Source organism: Apodemus sylvaticus, chromosome 7 (assembly GCF_947179515.1).
Source record: "Apodemus sylvaticus chromosome 7, mApoSyl1.1, whole genome shotgun sequence".
In the NCBI taxonomy this organism is placed as follows: domain Eukaryota; kingdom Metazoa; phylum Chordata; class Mammalia; order Rodentia; family Muridae; genus Apodemus; species Apodemus sylvaticus.
In genome coordinates, this window is record NC_067478.1 from 56,034,468 (window position 1) to 56,059,524 (window position 25,057).

A 25,057-nucleotide genomic window follows, 5' to 3' on the forward strand; every position below is an offset into this window, starting at 1 on the left:
AGGGAACATAAAACTCAACTTCTTTCTCCTCACACACCAGAAATTAAGCATCTGAAGTTTTGCAATCCTGGTCTCAGAGAGCATGACTTCTAGTGAGCTTTGTCCCTGTCAGCCAGGAGTGTTGTCACTTCAGTTCCTCCTAACAAAGGCAGGTCATACATATCTTATCAAGAGAAGGTGGAGGAGGAGGAAGTCTCCCCAAGCCTTAAATAACAAAGGCCTGAATTTCAGGGCATTGTTCTTTGCTTTCTGGAGACAGCTTGGGTCACAAGACCTGTCCAGGCAAGATCTAACTAACTGGGCCCTGTTTCCTGTACTCGGCAGGCCTCTTCTACCCTAGGTTGTTATGTGCGGTCCCCACACTCTTTAATGCCCGGTCACAACTTCCTTCAAGATCTGCTCCATCCTCTCCTCTCCGGGTCCCTCTGCTCTCCCAGCACCTCCAAGGTCTGCTACCATGGTTACGCACATCTCCTAGTGTTCGAAGCTTGGCTCTGTTGCTGGCTGTGTCCCCGAGGGGGACGTTATGTGACCACTTTAGCATCCTGATCTACAAATGAACATGACAGTACTTCTCAGGACCAAGATTGATTGATTCAGTGACTCTCTATGACTCTAGGTAAGGGCTGTGGGCTGGCAGCCTCAGCAACCCCTGAGAACTGGAAATGTAAACTCTAGGTCCTGCTCAACAGCTACTGACCAGGAACCATGGTTGTGAGGGAACTGCCCCCCCACCCCCCAGGAGACTCAAATACATATGAGCACTCAGTTAATAACCCAAAGAACTTTTAAGATTCTGTAAGAATTAGTAATAGTCCATAGTGTCAGTGAGTTTAAGAGATATTACTGTGTTCTCTCTCTCCCCCTCCCCTTCTCTCTCTCTCTCTCTCTCTCTCTCTCTCTCTCTCTCTCTCTCTCTCTCTCTCTCTCTCGGGGGAGGTGTCCAGACAACATTTCTCTGTGTAGCCCTGGCTGTCCTGGAGCTCTCGCTGTAGAGTAAGTTGGCCTCTAACTCAGAGATTCACCTGCCTCAGCCTCCCAAGTGCTGGGATTAAATGAGTGCACCACCATACCAGTATGGTAGTATTATTCTCATCTCTAATTTTTTTTGCATGAAAATTACAAAGTAATGGGTGATTGATCAGTTATCGGAAATTTTTCTCTAAAGAAGAATGTACCAGGACACCAAAACAACTGTACCTCAAGGTGAGGTGCGGTGAAGATAGGAGATGTGTTCAAACAATCAAATAAAACAGGACTGGAGAGATGGCTCAGCAGTTAAGAGGACTCACTGTTCTTCCAGAGGTCCTGAGTTCAATTCCCAGCAACCACATGGTGACTCACAACCATCTGTAATGGGATCTGATGCCCTCTTCTGAAGATGGTGATGTGTACTCACATACATAAGTAAATATTTTTTTTAAAAAAGTAAAAATAAAACCACAGTCATCAGCAAGAGGGAAAGAGATAATCCGGCTAAGATTATCATAGAAATTTTTTATGGAAGCTCTTTCTTTACAGGTTTTAAAAAATAAACCTGGCTGGGTGGTAGTGGGACAGGAAGAGAGATAGATGAAGAGCCAGTTCTAATCCTGTGGGCCCAGAGGACTCAGCTCTCTGACCAGGCTCCAGCACTGGGCTGGCGCACCCTTAGGCTCCCTCTCCGGAGAGAATGAGGAAGGATCTCCAGCAGAGAGAAGGCAGCTCCGGGGAGCCCAGGATGCCAGTCCTCTGAGGCCCTGAACTGACGGGCTTATTCATAGCAGCCTTGGCACTGAGCTCTTTCCAGCAGAACGTATAACACAGCAGCCATGACATGGACACATCACAACGTGGCAGTGCAGAGCAGGCCCAGGCGCAGGGCAGGGCAGGGCAGGGCAGGGCAGGGCTGGGCTGGGGGAAGAAACCTCACATACTTATCCAGTTTCGGACGTTGAGGAAACTTTGCTCATTTGTCAGGTCGAACAGCAGCAGGAAACCCATGGCGTCCCTGAAGAATGCTGTGGTCAAGCTCCGGAACCTAGGGCAGGAAAACAGACTGCGGGTCACTAATGAATGAAGCGTGAGAAAGAGAAGGAAAGGACGTGGGGCTCCGAGCATGGTGGAGGAGAAAGCTTGCTATGGATTTGTGGGAGAGCAAAGCCAGCAGCAGACACATCTGGGAGAGCCCAGATCCCTCCGGACCCTGAACGGCGACAGGGTGGGGGAAGGGAAGGGGAGGGGGGAGAGAGAGAAAGAAAGAGAGAGGTGTCTGGATTATACAGGGAAGAGCTTTGGGGAGAAGGGCGGCCCAGCTCCTGGGCTGGAGAGGTCAGGTTAGAGGTGGTGTATGCCAGTCAGATCCAGTAACAGGTGGGGGGGGGGGTGAAGAAGGGACACGACCACACTGGGAGAACCTGGAGGCCAGGTCTGCTTTGATATGTTAAATAATCAAACCAATATTTGATATGTTAAATACTTCTGCTGCCCATCCTTGGTTTGAAACTTAACAACTAAGTCATTTCCCCACTCCCCAACGGTAAAACTGCCTAAGACACCCTTAGCTTTCTACAAAGGTGCATCACCAATTCCCACCAAGTTCTCTCAAGCAGGTATTTACCCACTTCCCCAAAATTCACATGTGAACAAAAGTGTTATGGAAGACTGAGGCGGCTGGCTGCACAGGAGCTCGTGATCTCAGCCAGGAAATCACAGGACAGCTCTGATTTCTCTGGGCCAAAACCAACAGTGTTAGCCTTGTGCCTCCTTCTGGGGAGGCTTCAGGACACTACAAGTCAACAGGTCTCACTTCCAGCTCTGTAGACTCTGACAACCAATCCCCTCAGGTGGGAATGGTGTTGGGCAGACCTCTCCAGGTAGTCTACCTCGCAGGCTGCACCTGCTGCTGTCCCTTCCTCTTCTCTCCGTTCCTTCCTTCTCGCTTAGCCTAAATGTCCAGGCTATAACCAGCAGGCAGGCTTCCCAGAAGGAAATGCTAAACAGAAGCCAGCTAGTTGGAAGCAGTAGGTTTTCCTCAATTCTTGTTTTCGATGTTCTTACAAAAAGCTTTTACTGTTTACAGATACATAACAAAATAACTATGGAGGGCGAGATGTGGTATCTAAGGTTTGCCCTCCAGGTCATACGGGAGGGAAGAAGGAGAAGTGTTAATGGGTGATAATGAGAGATAAAATGAGAAGGGCCACAAAGTGGGAAGGATTGGAATTGAGTAAGGGACAATGGTTTCCTTACATCTCTTTGCTTTTATAAATGCTTGGAGATTTCTATGAGTGGTTTGGTTTGGTTTGGTTTGGTTTGGTTTGGTTTGGCTTGGTTTGGTTTTTTTATCATTAAAAGAGGGCTGCCAGATAGCTCAGAGGTTAAAGTGTTTTCCATATAAGCTTGAGAACCAGAGTTTGGATTCCCAGAACCCACATAACTGTCAGGTATTCACAGCAGACCACCCATAACTCCCGGCCCACAGGAGGTTGAGATAGGGGACTCTCAGAACAAGCTACACAGCTGGGCCAGCTGTGTGTGTGAGCACTGGGCTGGGCTGAGGCACCCTGCTTCAATGAATAAGCTGGAGAGGAGTCACAGAGGAGACCTAATGTCAACCTTGGGTCCTCACATCACACACGTGTATGCATACCCACAGGAGAACAGCACACACACACACACACACACACACACACACTTCCAGAAGACCGAGAGAAATCAGAGGCAGTAGTTGACTGAAAGCAACCTTGCACCAAAATGTCATGTGGTTTATTTTAATCAAGTAACCTCTGGCCAGATTAATTCATCCCAACCGGACGTTCCACCAGGCCTCAGCAACAGATAAGAACTAAACAAGCAGCCTTGGGACTCCCTTACCGGAGAGCAGACCACGTTGGGGAGGAGACTAGAGCCTGAAGCGGGAGAAAGATTGAGTCCCAAGTACGAAGGGTTAAAGTTAGGATTTACTTCTCCTTTGACCTTGGAAAAAATGTGCCTGTCACCATCACCTCGCTGCCAACACACGAATCTGGCAGCTCATCTTACCAGGTGCAGATGAGCCAGTTGGCTGCCTTTGCCTGCTCAGGTCAGTGTGGATGGATGAGAAGACATACCTCTCCTGCCCCGCCGTGTCCCATAACTGCAGGTGGATTCTCTGGCCTCGGCCCACAGCTCCATCTGGTCCATTAGCTCTGTACACCTAAAACAGCAAAGCAAAGAAAGACCTAGAAATTCTGAGACCAGTGGGCTCTTCTTGACTTTCTATGCATCACAAAACCCCAAAGCATTTAGACTTCTCAGGAGAATCGAGTCCCTAAATACAACCAGGTTTAGACTTTGGTGCAGTAACCACACTTGAGCCATGGTGCCCCCGACTGAGACCCAGCTGGGGTGCACTTCAGTCTTGCCTAGCGCCCACGAAGCTCCAGAGTCTGTCCCCTGTGCCGTAAAGGCAGGCGTGGTGGTCCATGCCTGCAGTCCCAGCACTTGGGAGGGGAGACCGAAGATGAAAAGGTCACTCACTCTCAGCTAGATATCAGATTGAATTTGAGGCCAGCCAAGAATGGATGAGTTCCTATCTCCGAAACACCAAAATTAATAAAAATGATTTATTTTATTTCTAAAAACACTGACTTTCGGTGGCTTTTATGTTATCTTTAGAAAGTGCCCTGGAAATGATTTTACAGAGACCCCGGAGATAACTCAGCAGGCAAACGTGCTTGGCAGGAGTTCCATGGTGGCCCGAGTTCAATCCCTAGAACCCACATGATGGAGAGAGCCAATCCCACAAGTTGTCTTCTGACTTCTATACATGAACTACGGCACACGTGCACACACATATACAACAAATAATTAAATAACTACAAAACCTGATGGCTTTATACATGGGCACTTCTGTCCCCGTTCTCAGGAGGCAGGACATGCCAGGAACTAAAAGCAGGCTCCAGGCCAGCTAGGGCTACACAGTGAGTCTCTATCTTCGGGTGGGGTGGGGGAGGTGTTAAAGACGGAGGCTGGTGGTGTGGCTCAGTCGTTCAGTGGGACAGCCCTGCCTTACTCTAAATGTGACTCCGGGTGTGATCCTAGGCACCACATACCACACTACCACACAACAAAACAACAACAAATGTGCCAGCATGCCAGCCTACAGAACCTCAGCCTGCAGGCAGGCAGCCACTGCAGAGCAGGTTTGGAGACTTGTCAGACAGCTTCCAAGGGCGCTCCATTCCAGGGCCCGTCCTCACCCAAAGCCTGCTCATGAGAAAAGTCCCAGACCTGGTGAATTCGTCAACAGCTGTCCCTATAGTTATTTAACAGACACAGCTGGCTTCCAGGGGCAGCAATACCGATTTTGGCTAATAAATGTCTACTCTCTAGCATAAACTTAAAATAAACTTAAAACAAAAATAGCTGGGCAGTGGTGGCACATGCCTTTAATCCCAGCCCTTGAAGCCAGAGGCAGGTGAATCTCTGAGCTACAGGCCAGCCTGGTCTACAGATCGAGTTCCAGGATAGCCAGGGCTATACAGAAAAATCCTGTCTCAAAAAAATCAAAAAAAAAAAAAAAAAAGAGCTGGGCAGTAGTGGCACATGCCTTTAATTCCAGCACTTGGGTGGGGGGGAGCAGAGACAAGCAGGTGTCTGTGAGTTTGAGACCAGCCTGGTCTACAGAGTGAACTCCAGGACAACCAGAGAAACCCTGTCTTGAAAAACAAACAAAAACCCAATCATTACCCGTAGGTGGTGGTGCACACCTGTAATCCCAGCACTTGGGAGGCAGAAGCAGGCGGATTTCTGAGTTCGAGGCCAATCTGGTCTACAGAGTGAGTTCTAGGACAGCCAGGGCTACACAGAGAAACCCTGTTTCGGAAAAAAACCAAATCCAAAAAAACAAAAAAAAGCAAAAAACAAAAAAAAAAAACCCAAAAATCTAATCATTAATGAGATTTGCTGTATAGAGGGAATATTTCTTTCATATGCAAATATTCCTAAGACTAATGTTAAAATAGCAAGGAACCAGGTTTAAGGCCTCGGCATACAGGATCCTGAGGTTAGCCTTACTCCTTCCCACTATAAACCCGCAGTTTCTGGAGAACTTCACAAACAAGATTACAAACCTTTCTTATGGTCAAAACTTAGGTCTTAAGTTCCTTGTGACCTCAAAGAGTAGAGATTCCACCCTCGTGGCCTGTGGTTTTGTTCATCGGTCTGTAATCCTGACCAGAACACCTTGGGAACTACCCACTGGTTTCTTACTAAGAAAAATAGGAGTTTTGGTTTTTGGGGTTTTTTTTGTTTTTTTTTCAGAAGCCCTTGGAGCTGTGTGAGTTCAGAAGCCACCAGTCAGGCGTGGCACTTATTGTTAAGACCCTAAAGAGTGGCTCCCTCTACCCGCGCCTCTAAGTCACTGTCCTTGTCCTCAGCACCGGTCTTTTCTCCCTCCCTTCTCATGCCCATGCTTAAATCTACATCCAAACTCCAGCTTTGTTTCATAAAACTAAACCAATGAAAATGAAACCTACGCCACAGGAAAAGTGAATATTTACAGAAGTATCATTTTCACAGCTAAAAGAGAAACCATGAAAATCTCCACCAGAACAGATACAGGTGGCATGTTAGCACAGTGGAATATTATTCTGCTGTGAACCAATGCATACAAGGGTTAGAGAGATGGCTCCATACATGAGAGCGCTCTGGGCCTTTTGGGAAAGGACCTGAGTTCCCTTCCCAATGCCCGCAACAGGCAGTTCATAACGTAGTAACCACAGTAACCGCAGTAACTGTAGCTCCATTCCCCAGGGGATTCAGTGCCGCCTTCTGGCCTCTGCAGGTACCCAACCCTCCCTGCTCTCACATAAGCAGAATAAAAATAAAGTAAACATTTTAAAATGATTCTGTCTGACACTTGTTACAATACAGATGAAGCTCGAGACATGCTAAGTCTAAGAAGACAGACACAAAAGGCCTTGTATGCAGCAGATACCAAATTAGGCAGCTCCAGGGATTTTCACAGTAGTTGGAAGGAGGAGAGATAGGCAATGGGGTTATAGGGGTTTATTTTTGTGATAATAAAAATGTTCATGCTGGGCATGGTGGTGAAGACCTTTAGTTCCAACACTTGGATCTCTGTGAGTTCAAGACCACCCCGGTCTACACAGCAGACAGTTACTACATGGTAAGACCTTGTCTCAAAAGAAAAAAGCAGTTCTAAAACTAAATAGTTGCTGGTGGCACATACTTATAACCCCAATGATAAAGGAGGGGATTAGTTCAAAGTAGCCTCAGCTGCATGAGACCCTCTCTAAAAACTAAACAAGTCGAGCTAGAGGGCACCTCAGTGGTTAAGAGCACTGGCTGCTCCTGTAGAGGACCTAGGGTAGGTTCCCAGTACCCACGTGCTGGCCCATAAACATTTACAACTCCAGGTCCAGGGAATGTGATACCTTCTTCTGGCTTTTGTGGGTTCCAGGCACATATGTGGTGTGTGTGTGTGTGTGTGTGTGTGTGTGCATCATACAGGCAAACATTTATGCACATAAAACAAGAATAAATCAATCTGAAAAACCTAAGTAAATCAACAAAGAAATATGCAAGCAATTAGCTGTGATGGTGACATCACATGAATATGCTACCATGGATATGCTAGAAAAAAATCTGCTGAGTTCTACACTTTAAATGGACGGATTTTACCTGTTGAGAATTATACATCAGCCAATCTGCTTTAGAACAAAGGGAAGAGCTGGAGTTGTCCCTCCATGGCGGAACACCCAGCATACACAAGGCCCTGACTTCAACCCTCAGAACTCCATGCCCAAAACAATCTGGGTCACAAGGCAAGAAGTAACTAGCAAAAACAATCACATACACACAGTCAGCTCTAGTGTGTGACACCAAAACCTACAAACACTCCCAGAATCACTGTGGGTTGAAGTTATTGCAACTGTGTCGTTCAGAATAATGCCAAGAGAAAATCTGCACATGGGCCAGGGAACAGGAAAGAGAGAGGGAGAGAAAGACAGAGACTCAGACAGAGAGAAGCTAGAAAGGCCACATGGGGCCAGTGACTCACATCTGTCATCCTAGACTTAACTGCACAGCGCGCAGAATAAAGCTGGTGGCTCCATGTGGTTAAACCCTGAGACAGAAAACTGACTGTGTAATGACTCCGCCAGTTATGGGACCATCGGCATCTTAGGGCTCTCATCTCTACCAGTGAGTCTAAGTGTCTGTCGGGTTCTCTGGTTGCTGGGAATGATGGCACATGCTTGTAACTTTTGAGTCTGAGGCAGGAGGAATGACAGTTCAAGGTTAGCCTGGGCTACATAGAAGGTCCCTAAAGGGATAAAATAAGGCTGGCAGTAGAAAGGGCCTATGGTGGGTTAAAGGACTGACTTGTTCTGTCTTAGAAGCTGGGGACCGTGCAGCTTCCCTGACAGAATACGCGTGCTGAAGGCTCTTTGGCTTCAGCCTTATGTGACCTACCAGTAGCACCATAACTGGGTTCTTCAAACACCACCATTCATGGAAGCTCCTTGTCTCTCCTTGTGTTCCAACCGCCTGCCTCTCTCTCCCCCCATAGGAAGACCCTGCACTCCTAGAGTACACACACACACACACACACACACACACACACACACACACACACGTTCCTACCACCATTCTGCAGCACACTGCATCACTGGGAGCACCCACACTGCCATCCTGTTGCCCTCCTGGCACACAGTGTTTCATGTGGAGTTGTGGGCTTCAGGTAGGGGAGCTGCGGTTAAGGAGGAGACAATGCCAATGTAAGAGACATTGCGAGGCCCAGCCCAGCCATCGGGACCAGAAGGGGCAGGATGGCTGATGGACTTCACGGCAAAGGTAGACAGATTGTTCTGTGGTATTCAGAAAGAGATATATAAGCCAGAAGGGAAGCAAGGGGAGATGCTAATAGAAATGTTCTCTACAGGGACTGGAGACGTGGTTCAGTGGTTAAGAGCAGAGGACCCAGGTTTGATTCCAAGCACCTACATTAGGTGGTTCACAAACACCTGTAACTCCAGCTCCAGCGGATCCAACACCTCTAGCCTCCATGGGTGTATACACACACATACACACACACACACACACAAACACACACACGGGAGGGTCAGGGAGAGTGTAACTATATACTCACAGAGACATACACATATACCTGATTTAAAAATAAGTTTTTTTTTAAATTGTTTTTTTCTTTTCTTTTCTTTTTTTTTTTTTTTTAAGATTTATTTATTTTATGTATGTGAGTACACTGTAGCTGTTTTCAGGCACACCAGAAGAGGGCATCAGATCCCATTACAGATGGTTGTGAACCACCATGTGGTTGCTGGAAATTGAACTCAGGACCTCTGGAAGAGCAGTCAGTGCTCTTAACCTCTGAGCCATCTCTCCAGCCCCCAAAATAAGTTTTTGTTTTGTTTGTTTGTTTTTTTTAAAGAAAAAAGTAATATGGACTTTAATCGAGCCCAAAGTGTTTTATATGAAGTGTCCCGAGCACAGCATACTTGTTTGTTTTTTCATTTGTTTGTTTGCTATACAGGCCTGGCTGCTCTCAAACTCAGAGTCTGCTGCCTCTTGCCTCCAGCATGCTGGGATAAAGGCGCGGATACCACACCTAGCCACACTTTCTTATGTACTGTAGTTTTAGGCCCCAACCATTGGCTTCTTAAATTTCGTTGATTTGTTGACTTCAGATTAGATTCTTATGAAGGGTGCAGAACTTACCACTCTCTTTTCCCTGAAATCAATGCCCACTGTGGTGATGAATTTGGAGTTGAATTTCCCATCAGTGTACTGGTAAAGTACACTGGTCTTCCCTACTCCAGAGTCTCCCAAGGCCAGAAACTTGATGAGGTAATCATAATCTCCATCCGACATGATGGAGGCCTCTGTCCTTCACCTGTAAGACACAAAGAAACAGGGTTAGTAAAGTCTACCAGAAATACTAGAATTAGAGCTGGTGGGATGGTTCAGTGGGCAGAGCACTAGTCATGCAAGGCTGATGACCTGTGCTGTCCCTGGAACCACGGAAAGGTAGAGTGAAGCAAAGCTACAAGGTTGTCTGCTGATATATGCATGCCATGGTATGTGAGCATGCATGCGTGCCTGTGAGTGCTCTCTCTCTCTCTCTCTCTCTCTCTCTCTCACACACACACACACACACATTTTTAATTAAGAAAATATTAGACTTTTCTATTATTATTATTATTAATTATTATTATCATTGCTATTCTGAACAATGAGTATTTGCATGCTTTGTTGGGGGTTTTGACCATCTGTCTGACTGTTGGCGATTTCTGTTTCTTTTTGAGGGAGGTCTCAGGTACGTCAGGTTGGTCTAGAACTCCTGATCTTCCTGCCTCCACCTCCCGAGTGCTTGGATTACAGACAGGAAGCACCGCCATGCCTGGCTTTCCACAGTGCTTCTGTGTGACAGCCTGGTCTAGGGCTCCGGGAGGGAAGGTAATGAAAAGTTCACTGTCCCCAAGAACCTAACAATTGGTAGGTGAGATGCTCTTGGAAACGTGAGTAACAGTTAAGGGCTTGAGGTTTTGTTTTTGGGGTTTTGTTGTTGTTAGTGGTGGTGGTTTTTTGTTTTTTGTTTTTTTTTTTGGTGGGGTGGTTTTTTGAGCCGAGGTTTCTCTGTGTAGCTCTGGCTTTCCTGAACTCGATGGTAGAATTATAAAGAAGGAAACTCCTAAGTGGGAATGTCAGTAGGACAGTTAACCAGTCATGGCAGACGACATAAAACAAAAGCTGGTGAACCAAAGAAGGGGCAGGTGGGTGTGGTGGTGCAGACCTGCAATCCTATCAATCCGGAACAGGATTGCCCATGACTTTGGGGCTATCCTGGTCTATATAGTGAGTTCTCACTCAACCAGGGCTACATGATGAGATTGTCTCCAATAAGATAAGAAAAAAAGTAAATGAGAAAAGAAAAGCACAAGAAGGGGAGAGCATAACACACAAGGGTACATGCCTGTGACCCCAGTACCTGCAAGGGGTACAGGAGGGGCCTGAGTTCGAGGCCAGCCTGAGTTCAAAGTTGTCTCAATGAGAAAATGTGCAGACAGAGACAGATGGTGTGGGTGGGACTGGTGGGACGGGGCATAAGTAGTGACTCCCACCGCTCAGTGACTGCAGGTCATCTTTTCAGCGCTAGATGCTGGTCTCTCATTCCACTTGAACTTTAAATAATTTCATTTGTTTTACTCATTTTTATGCTCATGGGAAATGGATCAGTCCATAAAGCACTTACTGTCCAAGGGTGAGGGCCTTGAGTTCTGATTCCCTAGCACCCTTGTGAAAAGGCAGGTCCATCCCTAACCCAATCACACTACGGGGATAGGCTGATCTGGCCTGCCAGTCTAGTTGACTGGTGAGCTCCAGAGTCAGTGAGAGATCCTGTCTCAAAAGATAAGGTACAGAGGGCTGGAGAAAGACATCTAACACCAACCTCTGACCTCCATATGCACACGTACACACACACACACACACATATACATATGTACACACACATACACACACACTACACATACACACACCAAGACTGGTGACACATACTTTTAAACTCAGCACTTGGGAGGCAGAGACAGTCAGATCTCTGGGTTCAAAGCCAGTCTGGTCTTCAGAGTTAGTTCAAGGAGCCAGGGCTACACAGAGAAACCCTGTCTTGAAAAACCATAAAAGAAGGAGAAGGAATGGGGGGGGGGGGGCGGAGGAGGAGGAGGAAGAGGGAAAAAGACAAAACAACGACAGTTCTAACTCACAGGTCAGATGGGTCTGACGGCTTTTGTATGCACTGTTATCATTTCCTATGCACTGGTCAGACTGCCTAGCTGTCACGCTCTCTCAGAGGTGGGTTCCAGAGTGGAGTAGAAACCGTAACCCGCGGCTCAATCCACCTCCACCTGGGTTTTCTAACAGGAAGTGGCTCAAAATTCTTCAAGAGCAACTGAAACAAATTCCGCCACAAAGGAGAAAATGTCCTCGTCCCCAGCAATGCCCACCCAGCGTGGCTTTTCTCCCCTGAGCAGCTTTCAGGATCTGCTTTTACCTTAACAGATTCAGCACATGGTTCCAAGCCAAAGAGAAGCGAGTCTCTCTGCAGGTATGGGGGGAGCTGTGGGGGCAGGGAGGACACACTTCTGATCTGCAGAGCCCGGCAGATTTCTGTGAAGTCAAGTCAGCCTATGTTGGTCTATATAGCATTCCAGGCCAGCCAGGGCTGCACATCCCCTGCCCCCTCTTCTCTCTCCAGGAAAGCCCAGTGTACCCTTATTTCACACATCAAATGCTAACAAATCCTGATTGTCCCTGACAATCAGAACAATGACCTTCTGTCCCCCTCACTGAGCCACCTCTTCCTGCCTGTGAAAGGCGGGGTCCACCCATCCATTGCACATTAGAAGGTGGCCCCGAGCTGCTTGTCAGGTCCTAGGCTCAACACTAAGTGCTTCCTGTATGCAGGAATGAATAGAGCACAAGCAAGGATCTTCAAGCTTCAAGCTCACATCCTCTATCCTTGCCTGATGCTTCAACTTGGTAAATTAAAAACCCCAAATCCGCCGGGTGGTAGTGGTGGCGCATGCCTGTAATCCCAGCACTCTGGGAGGCAGAGGCAGGTGGATTTCTGAGTTCGAGGCCAGCCTGGTCTACAGAGTGAGTTCCAGGACAGCCAGGGATATACAGAGAAACCCTGCCTCCAAAAAACCAAAACCAAAAAAACACAAAAACAAAAACAAAAAACCCAAAATCCTCAGCCCCTCAAGCTACAGGAGTGAACGTCCTCAGACAGCGCTAGCGCAGACCTGTGACCTCATATTGCCGATAGGACTGGCCCTGTGGATAAGGGCAGAGCCTCTACAAACATTTACAGTTCTGTTTGCAGGATGTAAAGGGTGACACCTTACTGAGGGGCGGCTGTCTGTGTTCAGTTTCTTCTTGCAGACACGGGACACGGGAAGAAGGAGCTCTCTAGATGAGGACCACATGAGGATAGAGCCTGCCTTCATGTTACACAGAAACAGGAGCTAGACTTGAAAACAGAGCCAGAGACGCTCCAGTCAGCTCCAAATGGGAGCAAAGGGGCTCTAGTTCCGCATTGGGGTGACAGACAAAGGCCCTGTGCCTGTTTGATCTGTTCTTCCTGTTAACTTGGGAAAAGCTGAGCAGTTATGTGCTTTTGCTTTTTTTTTTTTTTTTTTTTTAAATTACAATCAGATTTTTGATTTTGGTTTTTTTGGAGATAGGGTTTCTCTGGGCAGCCTTAGCTGTCCCAGGACTCACTCTGTAGATCAGGCTGGCTTCAAACTTAAGATATCCACTTGCCTCCTGAGTGCTGGGATTAAAAGCCTGTGCCCCCATTGCTTGGCCAGACAATTTTTTTATTGATGATCTTGCTTTTTTGTTTTGTTTTGTTTTGAAGAGAGGGTGTCTCTGTGTAGCCCTTACAGGCTAGTTTCAAACTCATAGATCTGCCTCCTTCTGCTTCCTGGAACTGTGCCACCATACTGACTGTGCTTTTGTTTGCTTGGTTGGTTTGCTTTTTTTTTTTTTAATTAAACCCTAGGGGTTATCGAGACGGCTTGCTAGTTAAGAACACCTGCTGCTCTAACAGAGGACCTGGGTTTGGTTCCCAGCGCCCGCTCACATCTGTCCCTCGTGGCCACTGTAAATGCAGCCCTAGGATCTGATGCCCTCTTCTGGCTACTTCAGACACTGCATGCAGGCACAAACCCATACACACAGAAACAAAAAAATTCTAAGATCTTCAAAGAAAAGAGAACAGTGATGACACAACACGTCACACAACTGTCCTGAGGATGGAAAGACGTGTTGTTGGTGGAATCCCGGGGATTCAGTGTCATCTAACAGCCTGAGAGTCACACAACTGCAAGGAAATGCCCAGAACCTCCTCATCTACATTAAGAAGATTACTTAATTCATCAAGCTAAGATGTGCCTAAGAGGGCACTGGAACCTTGGATCTCGCGTCTGAGTCCCGCTGCTCTCCTGGAGGAAGTACTGCCTCAAAGCCTCCACCAGGGTCAAAAGCTCCAGACACCTTCAACATGGACACCCTCCCACCCACTTGGCTTCTGCCTCTCCCTTCTTACACAAATATTTTCTCAAAGTGCTCTCCACCCTCATTCTCATCAGACTAACAATAGAAAGCACAGAACACCCATTTCCTCAACAAGAACCTAGTTAGATAAGTGCCCAAGAGGCAAAGAGCTTCCTTATTTTAAAAAAAGAAAAGAAAAGAAAGAAAAGAGGAGGGCAGGACCTGGTGGTGCAAGCCTGAGAATCCAGGCTACTCCAGACTAAGGCAGAAGGATAGAAAGGGCATCCTGGGCTATTTAGTGAGACCTCCACTCAAAATAAACAGTTAAAAAAAAAGAAACCCTAGGATACAGTGTAGGGGAGAGCATCTGTCTAGCAGTTCAGGGCCTGAGGTTTAATTCCTAGTACTAAAACTAACAAAAATACAAATAAACAAAAACTCTAAACATAGCTAAATTGTTTTCCAGAGAGTAAATGAAGGAAGTGGTTTCAGTCCAGACAAAAGGAGGTGATGAGCTTCAGCAGATCCTGCCTTTAACCCTGAGACTCAAGAGGCTGATGCAGGAAAGGCTGCTGGGCCGCATAGGAAGACTGTCTCAAACAATAAAGAAAAAAAAGAGGGAAGCATTGCTGGGCAGCTGCTATCGAAATGCCACAAATGCTCCAGACATAGGTAACTGTACTTATTTGCCATCCTTAGATCTATAGGTTTCCAACATAGAGAGAGTGCCTTTCCGTATAGGGTCTGCATAGGTCCAAATTCTAACTCTCCCTCTTCTTCCTTACAGGGCTCAGTTCCGGTGCTTGAAAATGACCTCATCTCTTCAATTGCAAACCTGAGGAGACACCCACTGACCTTCCCTGGGACGCCCCTGAGAAACACCCTGGCGATGAGCAACTGAGGGGAACCCGGAGTCATTTATTTTTCTTTCTTAAAAAGCTTTTGAGGGGCTGGAGAGATGGCTCAGTGGGTAAGAGCACCGACTGCTCTTCCAAAGGTTATGAGTTCAAATCCCAGCACCCACATGGTGGCTCACAATCATCCTTAAAGAGATCTGACGCCCTCTTCTGGTGTGTCTGAAGACAGCTACAGTGTACTTACATATAATAAATAAATCTTTTTTAAAAAAAGCTTTTGAGATTATAATTCTATAATCTCTCCCTTCCCTTTCCTCCAAGCCCTCCCATAAGTCCCTCCTAGCTCTCTTTCCATTAAGTGTTACTGCATACATACATGTATATGTACGAACATTTTAGCTCGCAACTTCAGAAGGCAGTCCGTCATTTCGGGAAGTGGCAATGGCAGGAACTGGAAGCAGCTAGTCACACCGTATCCACAGTCAAGAGTGGAGAGGAAATGCATGCAGGCTAGCTCAGTGGTCAACTTTTCCCCTACCCTATACAGCCCAGGGTTCAAACCCAGGGGATGGCTTGGCCATCTAGGTTAACCAACCCAGCACAGGCTCGCTCTTGGGCTACCTTGAGACTCATAATCCCTCACTGAGACTCTTCCCAAGTGATTCTGGGCTGTGTCAACTTGGCAGGTAAAGCCAGCCATCATAAGAACCCTACTAAGTGCTGAGGCGTGACTTATGCACTGAGGTAACTTGCACAAAGATTTGACGCAAGTGACTGATTCACATGTTCAACCATTGCAGCTTATTAGCAGTGCAGAGCACATGTGGAGGTCATAGAAACACTATGCAAAAGTTGGCTCTCTCCTTCCACCACGTGGGTTCCAGATGTCAACTCACCTCATCAGGCGTGGCAGCAAGTACCTTTACCCAGTGAGCCATCTTGCCTGTCCCAGCAATAAGGCGCATGCTCTGATGTGGCTGTTTAGGAAGATTCTTGCTGTGTAGCCCTGGCTGGCAGGATCTCACTACATAGACATACCACTCTGGCCTCAGACTCAGAGGGCTGCCTGCTCTGAATCCTGAGTGCTAGACTTGAAGGGGAGGGCCAGCCCGCCCAGCCTGCAGGACACTTTTAATTTTAAACACCCCTTCCCCTCTCTCTTCTTTAGTGGTGTTGGGGATCAAATTAGGGCCTTGTTCGTGTTAGGCAAGTCTTCTACCACCGAGTTAAGCCTGGGCCCTAAAACCTATTCTTACCATTAATATGATCGGTGCTTGGATATTTAGAAAGACACATAGGGTCAGTGTGAGGGAAAACCGGCTTGAAGAAAATGTAAACGCTGTCAGTTCCAAAGTCCACCGAGGATTTGTAAAATATTGCCATCCCTTAGCAGTTGACCAGACACCAGGAAGTGGTAACATGGGCTGCAGCGAGATAGGGAAGGAGAGGCCGTTGGACCTTTCCTGAGTAGATCTGGAAGACGGGTGTCTGTGACTCAAAGGACAAGCCAGTAAGGAACATCCCGCCACGGCCTCTGTGTCAGCTCCTGCTTCCTGGCCTGCTTGAGTTCCAGTCCTGACTTCCTTTAGTGATGAATAACAATGTGGATGTGTACGCTGAGTAAACCCTTTCCTCTCCAACTTGTTTCTTGGTCATGATGGTTGTACAGGAGTAGAAACTCTGACTAAGACAAATTTCACTTATTCAAGGGGCACTATTTATCACTTATTGCTAAAATCCCTTTGAGGATCAGAATATGTACTTATATTGAAATTTGGGAAATTTACAAAAATCTGGGAGTGTAGTCCTTACGGTTTGTGACAAGTACCTCTTGCTTTATATACTGTCTAATGGGAGGAGGAAACAACCTTCCATGTGTAGAGTAGAGGTGTGACTGATTGGCTTCCTGAGTAATACCTTAAATAACACAGAGGCAGCCACACAACACACACAGCCATATGTCATTGTCATGAAACACCTGCCCACAGCTGAGCACGCCTCCTAATGAACCTTGAAGCTGGGCTGTCTACAAGAATTTGATTAAAAAAAAAAAATGAAGAAGTACAAAGTCTACTCCCAATGGGTGACTGCTTTCTGTGGGGACTACGGAGACAGTGGAGAACAGGGCCCAGAGCCAGGATCCTCTACAGGGCGACAGACACCACACCCTCCTGGGTAAAGTGAGCAGCAAAGAGTCTGGGTGTGGTGGACCAACTCTGTTAGAGCTGCTCATCACTCCAGGCAGGTCAGGGCTTGAAGCCCATGGGACGGCTGTAAGCCTGGGGCTTGCCACGCAAGCTAAAGGACCGCACTTAAACCACATTCCTCAAACGTAGGTCGGAGAACATTCTCCAAGCATGGAAATACAGGAGCAACCTAAGCCACCTGGATGCAGGCTCCCTGCGAGTCCATCTGCCTCTGACTCTGAAGCTACCAGATGTGGGGGTTATCAGTTAAGCTGGAGACCACCACCAACCACCCCCCCCCCCAGGCCTGCTGCTAAAGGCTGAACTGTTAGAGGCAGCACCCAAAGCAGGGGGCTCGAAGGACCTGGAGTTGGAAAGAGAATCTCTCAACACTCTACAGCACAAACGCCTTCCTGAAGCTCCGGTGGGGATTCTGCGCAGATTCTTCTTGGCACATGGGCCTTGGTGATAAAGTGCGGCCCAACGCAGCAAAAGCACATCAATGGTGGCCATTCGCTGGGGAAATGCACCAGACGCTGCTTCTCTTGTTCTAAGAGAGATGCCAATTACATGTCTATTTGAGTAATGAAAGCAGTTATACAAAGAACCTCAGTATAACTGAGGAAAGGGTCTCACTTAGAGCTAACTTTTTAAGAGAATGCGCGTTGTCCGTTTTCTCATCCATAGAGGAACTGGGCCCTGGGTATTTAGCACCCTGCTCTTCCTGCACCCGTTCATTTACACACCAGGGTGTTACTTTCAGTGTTCTTTTAAGGAGTGGTGTTTCCAGTACGCTGTAATCAAGTCTGACTTCTTCAACAGGAGGTCCAAAGCAGGCATTAAGTTCTCTGGGCTGAACCCTGCACTCCTACCCTAACCCCCTGGGCCCTAAGGAAAAGCTGCACCGTTGCCTTGGCACAGAGATGCTCACAAAGGCTTCTCTGCTGGACTAGCTACATCCTAACCAACCGCATTAAACAGAGCTGGTCTGCACCCATGGAAACAAGCTCTTCGGGTCCGTGGGCCCCCATTTCCAGCTGGCTTCCATTCGTCACACATCTGCCTGCCACACACACACTCACGCAACTCTCTGACAAAAGCCTGAGCTCTCTCTCCATGAGGTCACCTGCTGTCTCCGTCTTTTGGCCCTCTCTTGTCCCACATCTCCCGATTTGGTTCCCAAAGGCTGACCTTAGAGTTACACCACCAGCCGACCAACACATGCTTTCCTGGAAACACAGTGAACTAACTGCTGGGCAAACTCCCACACATTCAACCCTTCTCAGTAAGTTCCCACAAGGCTGTCTCTCTAGGAAATTCTACTTTTCCAATAAAAGAGTTTTTCCTCACTACACATGAGAGGGGATTACCTCCCAGACTCAAGCATCTCAACACTGTCCTGGTTTGGGGTTCATCATGATGTAACAGAGAGTAGAAGGTGCACTTGTCACAAGCTTACCCCATAGTAGCTCTAAAGAGTTCAACATTCACCAATCAAGTTCTTATAAAAGATGAAGAATAAAAAACAGTGTAATAGATTCAGAGAATCAATCTATTATCTAATGTTTAAATGCCACTAGAATAGAATTCTTTAAAAAATGATTATTAGGTTCTCAATCATTATCTGAAAGGAAGACATTCTAGAGTAACATTATTGAAAACAGCTCTGGACCTGTTCTGGACAGCTCTGGACCTGTTCTGGACAGCTCTGGACCTGTTCTGGACAGCTCTGGACCTGTTCTGGACAGCTCTGGGCCTGAGGAGGGGCTCCGTGGCTTAGAGCTTTGTTGTTCTTGCAGAGGACCCAGAGCTGATTCTCAGTGCTCACATGGTGGCTCACAACCATCTATAATTCCAGTTTCGGGGGATCTGACACCCTCTTCTGGCTTCTAAGAGCACCAGACAAAACATTCATACACATGAAATAAATCTAAAATTTAAAAAAAAACCAGCTTTGATATGGAAAGTCTGATAGAGCACATCTTTATCCCAGCACTCAGGAGAGAGTCTGAGCCAAACTGGTAGTCTACAGAGCAAGTTCCAGGCCTACACAGAGAAATCCCGTCTCAACAAAATAAAACAAAGCAAACCAAAACAACAACAACAACAACAAGAAAAAGACAGGACTTCCTTTCCTCAGAAGCATGGGTGGGACCTTAGAATCCCAAGCCTCTGTCATTAACCATCACCAAGTCTGTGTTCTAGACTTTCTCTCTACTGTTTTATTCTCTACAATACATATTTAATTACCCCTAAACATCATAGTCTTTGATAGATGAATCCAAAAGAAAGAAAATAAACTTACCAAGAGTACAGGGCCTGATCGCATACACTCCTTACAGTGTCTAGGCAGACTCTCCTCTGTCTACCTTTCCTATGTAGATGTGGGTTCTTAGACCTGACAGTTTGCCTGTCTATCAGCATCTGTTTATAGACTGGGTGTGTCTGGTGTTCACTTATGCAGAGTAATGCACCACCACCCGCTCATTTCCATCAGCCTGTTAGACTGCAGTGTGCTTTCTCGTTGTTACTGTTAGTTTCTAATTCTACTGCATGGCAAAATATTGCATGCATGACACCAAATTTGGAGGCATTCCAGATGATCTTTGTATTATGTTTTGATTGTGGTATAACCCAGGTAAGTAACAGTCCTTTGAATGACAATGGCCTCCATAGACTCATATTTGAAAGTCTGGTTCCCAGTTGGTGGACTGTTTCGGAAGGATTAGGAGGTGTGGCCTTGTTAGAGGAGGTGTGCCACAGGAGTGAGGTTTCAAGTGCCCACTCCAAGCCTAGGCCCTGGCTCACTCTCTGCATGTAACTGTGGATCAGATGTAAGGATCCTCCGTAGAATCAGCCAGTGCTCTTAACTACTGACCCGCCTCTCCAGTTCTCCAGCCTGGGAAGGCCAGATCTTTAACTGGTGATATTGAAACTTCTCAAACATATCTGTTTCTAGTTGAATTGTTTTTCTTCAAAATTGTTGCAGGAAAGTACTAACTTGCAGTATCTCAGGATATAACCTCTTTCATAGCTAGGCCTTCTAATGGAGGTAGTTGGGTGTTAAAAGAGATCAGTAGGTGAGTGTGAGACCAGTGTGGTCCACAAAACCAGTTCTAGGACAGCTAGGGCTACATAGAGAGATTCTGTCTTAAGAAAGAAAGAAAGAGAGAAAGAGAGAAAGAGAAAAAGAGAAAAAGAGATAAAGAGAAAGAGAAAGAGGAAAAGAAAGAGAGGGAAGGAAGGACAGAAGGAAGGAAGGAAGGGAGGGAGGAAGGAAGGAAGGAAGGAAGGAAGGAAGGAAGGAAGGAAGGAAGGAAGGAAGACAAGAAAATCTGAATTGGTGCGGCAGCTTGCCTTCTCAGACTTGGAGACCTGAGTGCTAGCCCCAGAACTCATGTAAAAAGTGGACACAGGAGCAGACAGCTGTCATCCCAGCACTGGGGACAGAGGTGCGCTGGGCAGCCAGCCTCACTTAACTTAGAAGCTTCAGGCTCCATGAGAGACCTTGTCTCAAAACAAAGTGAAAAACCATAGAGGAAGATATCTGAGGTTGACCTCTGACCTCTAGAAGCACAAGCATTGGAACACACACAGAGGAAACTGTGTCCCCAACATGCATAGAGGGAAGACAACATGCAGACTCATGAGTAGAGGTCAGGAGGGATTCCCCCTTGACACTCTCAGGAGGACCCATCCCTGCCAACACCCCGATCTTGAGTGACAATACATTCACAAGCTGGAGTACCAACTCCCCCCTCCTCCGCCCCAAGCTCTGGAATAGGGGCCTGGCCTTTCAAACCTAGCAAAATTAAGCATTTCAATGCCTGGAAGTTGGCATGGCAGATCTCCAAAACATTATAAGAAAAAAATAAGAACAGATGTAAACCATACCTGAGTTAGGAGAGAGCCCGCTGTGTCTTCTAAACCTTTAGCCTGGAGTTGTCAGCACACCAACTGACAACTCAGAATCACATCTTTTGGTCTCCAAGGTCACTTTGAGTCTAACGTTACAACAAAGAGAAATGGTAAAGGCCAAACAGCCTTCTTAGGAAAGTTTTCCCAAAGACTCTTTTGAAAAGAGTCTTTCCAAATCAGGCTTCTCCACAGAAACCCACAATCTGGCTAATGAGTCTCAGCTGCTCGTCATATGGCTGGGCCAGGCAGTCAAGTGATTTCCCTGGGTCAGGCTTCTTAGATCCAATCCAGCAGGCTCTCACACAGAGCAGACTTATTAACTGTGCCTGGGACTTGGGGGGCAGTGTCACTGGCCCTCACTGTCAAGAAAGCACATTTGCTTTCTTAACTGCAGTTTCTCTACAAATGCAATGCTTGATTCAAACAGACGGAAGAGGAAGAGCGTGTGCCTGTGGCCTGACAGAGATAAATCAGTGCCTCCACCTGCTCCAGCCCTTCAGATTCACTGATAAAACCTTCTCCGGAGGCGTCTCCTCTGACACCCACTCTCACCTCAAAGTCAGCACGTTCAGCTCGCCCTCAGAATGCCTACCTTGCTCTCCCTGCTGCCTCTCCTCAGTCTTCAGTAATTAAGGGTCCTCAGCGGCCCCTCCCTCTCCTCCTCTCTGATTTCCAATTGGTCTTTCCTGCTTTCACCCTCATCTGTTTGAAAATTTTATTTCTGGTCTGGATGGCCGTGATTAGACGTGATTAGACGCTTATTTGGTATTCCGGCTGCAAACGTGTCCACACCTCTGACCTGAGCAGTTTACGGTACTCGGTACTCGAACTGTTCTTTCCACAAGCATTTCCTCCATAAAACCCAGGGAAGAAGACCCTGCAGTTAAGAGCTTACCCACCCGGCTCTCGCAGAGGTTGTGAGCTGCTGTGTGGGCCTGAGAATTGAACCCAGGTCCTTTGCCAGAGCACTATGGACTATTAACACAAAAAACCAAAACAACTATTTAAACCTTTTTATGTGTGTGTCTTTTGGTCATTATGCTCATCCCTTGTGTGCGAGTGTCTGTGGAGGGAAGAGGAGGGTTTCAGATCTCCTAGAATTCCGAGTGGTTTTGAGGGTCCCGATGTGAAGGGAACCCAGATTCTCGACATGAGCAGAAAGCGCTCTTGACTACTGAGCAATCTCTCCAGCCCCAAATAAATACCTGTGAGACACACACAGCTAATGAAGAACAAATGCAGTATGGATCAACAAGATGTTTGTCAAAGATCAACCTTTTCACAACAAAAGCTCTCAAGGGGCTGTGGTGAACTCCCCTCACCGCAGCCACGGACACACGAAACAAAGCCACGGCCTCCATCGTTCTCAGTGCTGAGCAGCCGACAACCTTCTTCAAGACCAAGGCCAAGACAGATGCTCACACTCACCACTGTCCTTCAGCATGGTCCTGAGGGTCACAGCTGGATCAGCCAGGCAAGGGAAAGAAACTAAAGCATCCCAGTAAGAAAGGAGGAGCTGAGGACGGAGCCCACGGCAGAGTGCTTGCCCTGAGTTCGAGGCCCAGCACTGCAAACAATAACAAGGGAATAATCTATCTTTGTTGGTGATATGAGCCTATGGGCAGAGAACCCCAAAGAGTATACACATATGCTCACTACACACACATACATAGATATACACACATGCTCCTGCACACACACACACACACACACACACACACTCCTATGGAAGCAGTTGATTAGGAAGATGGAACCTGGCCTCAGCCAAGCACATTTATAGTCATATACTCAAGAGCCCAAGGTGAGAGGATTGTCACAAGCCTCAGCCTGGCCTGAGATGTAGTAAGACTCTGTCTCAAACAAACAAACAAACAAACAAACAAACAAAAAACCACAACACAACAAACAAAAGAGAAGGTGGCATTGCACTTCCTGATTTCAAACTATTACAAAACTAAGGTTAGGCACGGTAACACATGCCTTTAATTCTAGCACCAGGAGGCACAGGAAGGATCTCTTTGACTTCAAGGCTGGCCTGGTAATTGAGTCCTAGGACAACCAGTGCTACATAGAGAAACCTATCTTAAAAACACAAAAAGAAGGGGGCTGGAGAGATGGCTCCTCAGTTAAGAGCACTGACTGGTCAGGCAGTGACGGCACATGCCTCCACTCTGGGAGGTAGAGGCAGGTGGATTTCTGAGTTTGAGGCCAGTCTGGTCTACAGAGTGAGTTCCAGGACAGCCAGGGCTACACAGAGAAACCCTGTCTCGGGAAAAAAAAAAAAAAAAGCACTGACTGATCTTCCAGAGGTCCAGAGTTCAATTCCCAGCAATCACATGGTGGCTCACAACCATCTGTAATGGGATCTGATGCTCTCTTCTGGTGTGTCTGAAGACAGTGACAGTGTACTCACATACATGAAATAAATATGGCCCGAGTGAGGCCGAAGCAAGTGGGGTGGGGTAAAAAATTGAGCACACTCAAGAAGTGCCTGATCTTTAAAAAAGAGAGAGAGAGAGAGCGAGAGAGAGCGAGAGAGAGAGAGAGAGAGAGAGAGAGAGAGAGAGAGAAAGAAAGCTAAAATTATTACAACACTTAAACATGAGGGGAAATGGCCAGGGTGATCTAAGTGTGTCGTGTAGAGCCCACGAATGTGAGGCTGGCCAAGCCAGCAGACTGGGTGACAAAGGGGCTGGAAACGGCTGGAGGCGGAGGCCTGCTGGTTTGTTTTTTTAACTATAAGTCTTGAGGAACAATATTTGTGTATAATCTTGATTTTAAAATGAATTAATGCAAAATCAAATGTGTTTGTTTTCCTTGAATGATTTAGGACACCATACTAGACATCCCAAAAGGGCCACACTGTACCTCCAGGATTGAGTACCTGCCCTGACAGAAGACCTAGGCTCTAGGGAAAGACCGACTGGATTTGATGCAGAAACTTACCACTTTGAGAAAATTACCCAACTTTCTGTCTCACTATCCCATACTGTGAAACAGGGAAGCTGATGGGATTGTGTTATAGGGACTGAGTTATGCAATGCCTATAAAGTACTGAAAGAGGTTTGTGGGGACAGTGACATGGCTTGCTGGGTCCATGAGACATGGCTAAAGGCCTGAGTTTGAACCCTGGGAATCCCATGGAGGAAGAAAAAAATCAACACTTTTATACATGTGCTGTGGCACAAAGAGCCACCACACACGCATGCACACACATACACACACACACATTTAAAAAGTTTTAAAAATCTGTTTGGTGTGGGGTATATGATTAGTAATAGCCACCGTCACAAAAGCTAACCTGCCTTTGTAAGGAACAGACCCTGGTGCCTATATTGCTTTTCGTGTCTTTCATTGGTTTGTATTTCATTTTCCCCTCCCCAGCCATGCTGTCAATCAGCCAGCTGTCCCTCAACGCAGTCAATGTGCCCTTCTAGAACAAGTTCTGCCATCTTCCAGCATGATGTCACTCAGTGAGTGGGCACCGGGTCACCAGACAGCCAAGCTTACTGAGCGGCGTGTGGAGCAGAGGGAAAAGAGCATGGAGACGTCTCAGAGGTCTTGACTGCACCAGAGTGGAAGTTTCCTTATAGCAGTCATCTGTGTGATGAGCAGAAGCCCATGGGCTCACTTCCTCTCTGTCACCTATGGGTCAGGAGGCTGTTGACATGGCAACCGGCTCTCCTAGTTTGCAAAGATGCTCAGATTTAAGTTGATGAAAGGTGATGTCCCTGAAGAACCAACCATGTCCCTGACCTAGATCTTAACGGTAATACCAAAGGTGGCTACTATTTTTTAAAAAGCTTATTTTATTTTACGTATATGAGGATACTGTAGTTGTCTTCAGACACACCAGAAGAGGGCATCAGATGCCATTAGAGATGGTTGTGAGCCACCATGTGGTTGCTGGGAATTGAACTCAGGACCTCTGGAAGAGCAGTCAGTGCTCCTAACTGCTGAGCCATCTCTCCAGCCCATCCAAAGGTGGCTACTATTTTGAGACAGTGTTTCCATAAGTCCTCACACATTTGG

At 46.9% G+C, this 25,057-nt stretch overlaps 1 protein-coding gene across 2 annotated transcripts in view; it reads right to left on the reverse strand.

Moving 5' to 3' along the window:
- The window catches only part of Rab27a (RAB27A, member RAS oncogene family), a 53,617-nt gene that overhangs the window by 13,569 nt on the left and 14,991 nt on the right, over positions 1-25,057 (reverse strand). Inside the window, exons 1-4 of one of the 2 annotated variants that reach the window (XM_052187811.1) lie at positions 19,413-19,493; positions 9,724-9,898; positions 4,092-4,177; positions 1,917-2,020 (exon numbers count right to left, since the gene is read on the reverse strand). In XM_052187811.1, the coding sequence (XP_052043771.1) occupies positions 1,917-2,020; positions 4,092-4,177; positions 9,724-9,876 (343 nt within the window). In that variant the 5' untranslated portion in view covers positions 9,877-9,898; positions 19,413-19,493. Of the gene's footprint in view, positions 1-1,916; positions 2,021-4,091; positions 4,178-9,723; positions 9,899-19,412; positions 19,494-25,057 lie in introns of those variants that run through there. The other variant, XM_052187810.1, reaches the window with a different exon arrangement.